This window comes from Teleopsis dalmanni, chromosome 2, assembly GCF_002237135.1.
Source record: "Teleopsis dalmanni isolate 2A chromosome 2, ASM223713v2, whole genome shotgun sequence".
Lineage (NCBI taxonomy): Eukaryota > Metazoa > Arthropoda > Insecta > Diptera > Diopsidae > Teleopsis > Teleopsis dalmanni.
In genome coordinates this window covers 119626214-119631081 of record NC_051847.1, presented here as the reverse complement: position 1 = coordinate 119631081, position 4868 = coordinate 119626214, and the positions used below count along the sequence as shown (strand labels likewise).

General features: G+C 29.5%; 1 protein-coding gene across 1 annotated transcript; it reads left to right on the top strand.

Moving 5' to 3' along the window:
• The first annotated feature begins 2786 nt into the window (after positions 1–2786).
• Positions 2787–4195, top strand: LOC119675571 (odorant receptor 85c-like). The gene is made up of 4 exons (XM_038086777.1): positions 2787–3586; positions 3642–3843; positions 3924–4079; positions 4139–4195. Exons 1-4 carry the CDS (start codon positions 2787–2789, stop codon positions 4193–4195), a joined length of 1215 nt encoding a protein of 404 aa, XP_037942705.1.
• The last annotated feature ends 673 nt before the right edge of the window (positions 4196–4868 follow it).

Sequence of the window (4868 nt, the reverse complement as noted above, 5' to 3'; positions counted from 1 at the left end):
CTATATAAGGCAACACGCTTCCGTAATACCCGTATATAGAACCTATTATTACACACATTTGAAGAAGGGCATTAAACACTAGCTTCACCTAACTTATAAATTCTCCAATGTGAAAAAGAACTAAAAAAATCTCATAAGCTCTTAACTTTTTACTTGTATTTTTTTTTTTTTTGTATGGCTATTAATGTTTATATGCCACTTAGAGTTGTCCTGTTATTACATAATACTGCAGTGCATTTACACTAGAAAAAATGTGTAAAAAATTCAAAAAAATGTGTAAGTACAAGAGCAGCAATTTGTTGTAAATTGTTGTAAATTGTTCACAGAAGCCATAACCGTTTTCGTTTTAAATAGAAAATACCATTTTCAACACTTCTACAAAACAATAACTGCCGTTTTGTTGATGAAAATCACAGAACGAAAGCCATTATATCTTTATGACATTTTAGGCAGTGGCTCTTACGTCGAGCACTTCAATATTATTTCATGTCCTTTAGTAAATCATTTTACACCCTTCACACAAAGTAAATGGAAAATATTCTAAACATTATGATTAGTTCAGATTTATATGCCATAAGAAATGATATAATCGGATTTGATAAAATAATAAATAATTAATTTATAACTTTCTATAACCGTATTTCTAAATATATTTTCGCAAAGAGTATTACATGTACCACCACAATAGGTCTACTACGTCTTTAGTACCCCGGATCAACGAAAACCGGTCATCCGCGGTCATATTATTTTTTTTTGTGTTTTAATAAAGACATGTGATGTTATTCCATGTAGTATTATTTGATAAGATATTGGTTGAATCTAATGTGACTTTGCAGAGAAAATCCTAAATCAAAATCCCGAACTTAAATTCTGAAGTAAACCTAGTTGATCCGCGAGCTTATTTATTTCAGCACACCTGTGACTAGAAACGTAAGTAACGAAAAATTTAAGGTCGTGAATGATACATTCAAGTACACCGATTATTAAAACATTTCTTAAGAAATTATGCATGATATGGATTCGTATAGGAATAATATTTTCATTGCTACAAATATTTCGAATAAATTTGGTTGTTTATTAATCACATTAGTAAAATACTATTGCAGAATGATAGTATTTATTTATTTACTTGTTATCTTTTGATCTGATAATTCAATTTCTTTGAGTCGTATGTACTTTGGAACCCGATTTTAATTTTGTTAGGATTAAGAATTCAGTTATTTTCGATAGCGCATATATGACATAAAATCGCTGACATTATTATAGTTTTTCCTGGCTACTATTGTGAATGTCTGTATATACTAGAAATTTTTCTTTGTTACATATTGGATGCTCAGTGGCAAGTGTGATAGCGAGAGCCTCAATACAAAAAATAGAGTATAGTGCAGATAGTTCAGCCTTCTTAAGTAAGTCATTTTGATATACCGCAGCATATATAACATAAACATTATATTTAGAAACGTCAGTGTACAATACAGGCCAATTATTGTTCATATAGAAATCGAATTAACTGTTGTGATTATATTGCCTTTCAGGTTATTTACGGAAAAAACTGATAAAATCAAGATACGGTATAATGACGAGGCCGATCACTTCGACAATTCGGATATGCATTAAAAAATTCTTTTTGTCGAAATTTGGTTTTTATAGTAGGTAAGGCTTCTATAAAAAATAATTAATATACAATTCTTCTATAATAGAATTCGTTTAATTTGTTTTAAATGTACTTGAAGGGTATTCATACTTCCATAATGCCATATCTATCATAAGTGCAATTATTTTTTATATTTTATTTCGAAGTCCAAAACAATTGCATTTCGAGAACTGTTTTAGAACTGTAAGACTAAGTAATAACCAGTCCCAGGAAATGAATAATAAGCAACGTTTTCATTACATACTCGTAAAAGTAACAACAAAAAACTAAAATAAATATGTACAAATTTGTAAACTGAAAGAGCTAGATATTATTAGACTGTTGACTACATGAGCGAATTAAAGACTTTATTTCAAACATAATTTTTTCATATATATTTTTTTTCTCAATATATGTTTTTTTGCAATTTTTTTAATAATTATCAATAGTTCAATAGTGAGTTTTAGTTATCAATATACATACTAATAGTAAAATGACATCCAAAAATAATATAAGTAATAAGTTGACTTATTTTAAATTAATTATTAGTTATCAACAATTTTTATTTCATTAATATAAAATGAATTTGTATTAAAAACTTTCTTTAATATGAAATAAGCTACAGGACATATATCTATATATCTATATAGATATATGTCCTGTAAATAATATACATATATATAGATACTTCTTTAATAGTTTATCAAACTGTTTATCGGTGAAGATCTATTAAATTATATAAATTTAGCGGGATGAATTTAGTCTATACTAGAGTTCTTACGAGAAATGTGGTAGCAAAACGGAGAAAAATAGCTAATTGAGGTACATGGAAATTATTTAATGGCCTGTGACTGCAACCAACTAACCAACAGGACAGATTGAATCAGCTGCATATCAGTTAAATTATTCTTACCTCGTTAGTCATAGAGGCGTGTCTTGAGGAGTGCACAAATTAACTTATTGGGATTTTAAAAGCTTTTTATTGCTAATTACCCGTACGATTTCTTAAAAATAATTTCCAATGCAATAATTGCCTTTTAATTATAAGTTGCATATGGAATAAATAATTTTTTTTCTATTTTTGAATTGAAAATATAAAAACTATAGCGCAATGTTCTTTTCATACAAAGTAAATTTTCTTGTTCACGCGAAAATGTCGTCAACGGAAATAGACAAATTTATGAATATCGCCAATTCTATCTATAAATGTCTAGGCATCGTGTCATATCATAAAACTGGACGTCTTCAGCAAAGATCCTGGACTTATGCAGTCATTTTTGCGATAAGCGTTTTTGATTTAGCAACTGTCGCTTTAGCAGAGACTACGTTTATAATATTGAACTATAGAAATAATAATTACGCTGATATTGCCTCTACATTTTCTTATCTTGGTTTCGCTATTTTGGGCTTATTTAAAATACTGTTCGTACTTTATAAGAAAAAGGATTTGACCAATTTAATGAAGCAACTTGAAAAATTATTTCCGAAAAATAACGCCGAAAAAGAACAAATCGAACTGAAAAAGTATTTAAACTATTGCAGAAATGTTTCAATAGGTTTTACCATATTGAACATAATTCTCATAGCGACTTATAATCTGTATGCCATAACTGAGTATTTACTGTATGAACGCTTGCTTAAAACACGCATTGTTGGTAAAAACTTACCTTATGTGATGTACATACCATGGGATTGGAGAGACAATTGGACGTATTATTTCCTGTATGCTTTTGAAGATCTTGCTGGCTTTGTGGCTTCAACGGGGCAATTAGCTGGAGATTTGACCTTATCTGCAGTATCAGTACAACTTATAATGCATTATGATAATATAGCTAGACTTATAGCAGAATATAAAGTCAAAGCAACTGAAAATAGCGTGACATATGAAAAAGATTATAAGGAGGATGTAACATATTTGGCGAATGTTGTAGTTTACCATGAAGCAGTTTTAAAGTAAGTTTATTTACCTTTAAAGTAATTATTAATTTTTTGACGTGCTCGATTTAAGGCTTGCCGATATAACGAATTCCATTTTTGGTATACCTCTACTAGTTAACTTCATGTCCTCTTCATTTATTATATGTTTCGTGGGATTTCAAATAGCTCTCGGCGCTCCGGCAGATGCGCAAATAAAATTGTTTTTATTTTTGGTTGCTTTATCTGCACAAGTGTATTTAGTTTGTCATCACGGACAGTTGCTAATCGATTCGGTAAGTGCGGGCAATTTTAAACCCAATAATTATTTAACAAAAAGTAATTGCATAAATATAGAAGAACTCTTTTTCGGTAGAGTGTAGGTATATCTTACGCTGTCTATGAACATAATTGGATTAATGCTGATACTCGTTTTAAAAAAATGTTAGTGTTTATGGCTAGACGCGCACAGCAGCCCGCTCTCCTTAAAGCTACAGTTTTTGTGGATATATCACGTAGTACTATGACTGATGTAAGCACTACTAATTTTTTCATACAAAAATTTAATAAATATATTGATTTCAATTACAGGTTATACAAATGTCATATAAGTTCTTTGCACTCTTACGCACCATGTATTCTGACTAAATCTTTCCAATTTATATTGACTTAAGATACTATTTCAAGAAATTAATATTATTGGATTGAGAATTTATTTGTTTTTATGTTAAATATATACATTTAGTATTCGGGTTTAATTTATGCACGCATACCTTACCTGATATAAGCAATTTAAATTATTATAACTTATGAAATAACATATTACTATTTTTGTAGTTCTTTAAAAGTTTAATACTTGTACAAGTTGTTTCCGGTTGTTTCTTATTCTAGCTACTTACCTTAGTTCATTACACGATTCACTAGTACTTTTGCCAGTTTCTTTGGTAAGTGCAAACGGATGTCCATATTGATGTTACTTCACTTCACAATTGATGTTAAGACAAGACTTGAGATGGTCGTTAGCATCTCTTTTTTATTAACCACAGATGCATATAGAAGTAATAAGGAAATATATCTTATAAGGAAATATTTCACAATCCACACGTTAGGTAAGTCAGCGTATGCTACATATAGCTTCTGAATAGAATAGCTACCTTCTCGTTTGACTCTACAATATGTTCAGCTAACGTTTTTTTCTCTATATTATTACTGGTGAATGTTTAATAGATATTTTAATAAATATCTGAACCTAAGTTTTATTTGTGTTTGTTTTACGGCTATGTGTTGTCTCCATGTCAATCGTCGGTCTAAATGAATTCCA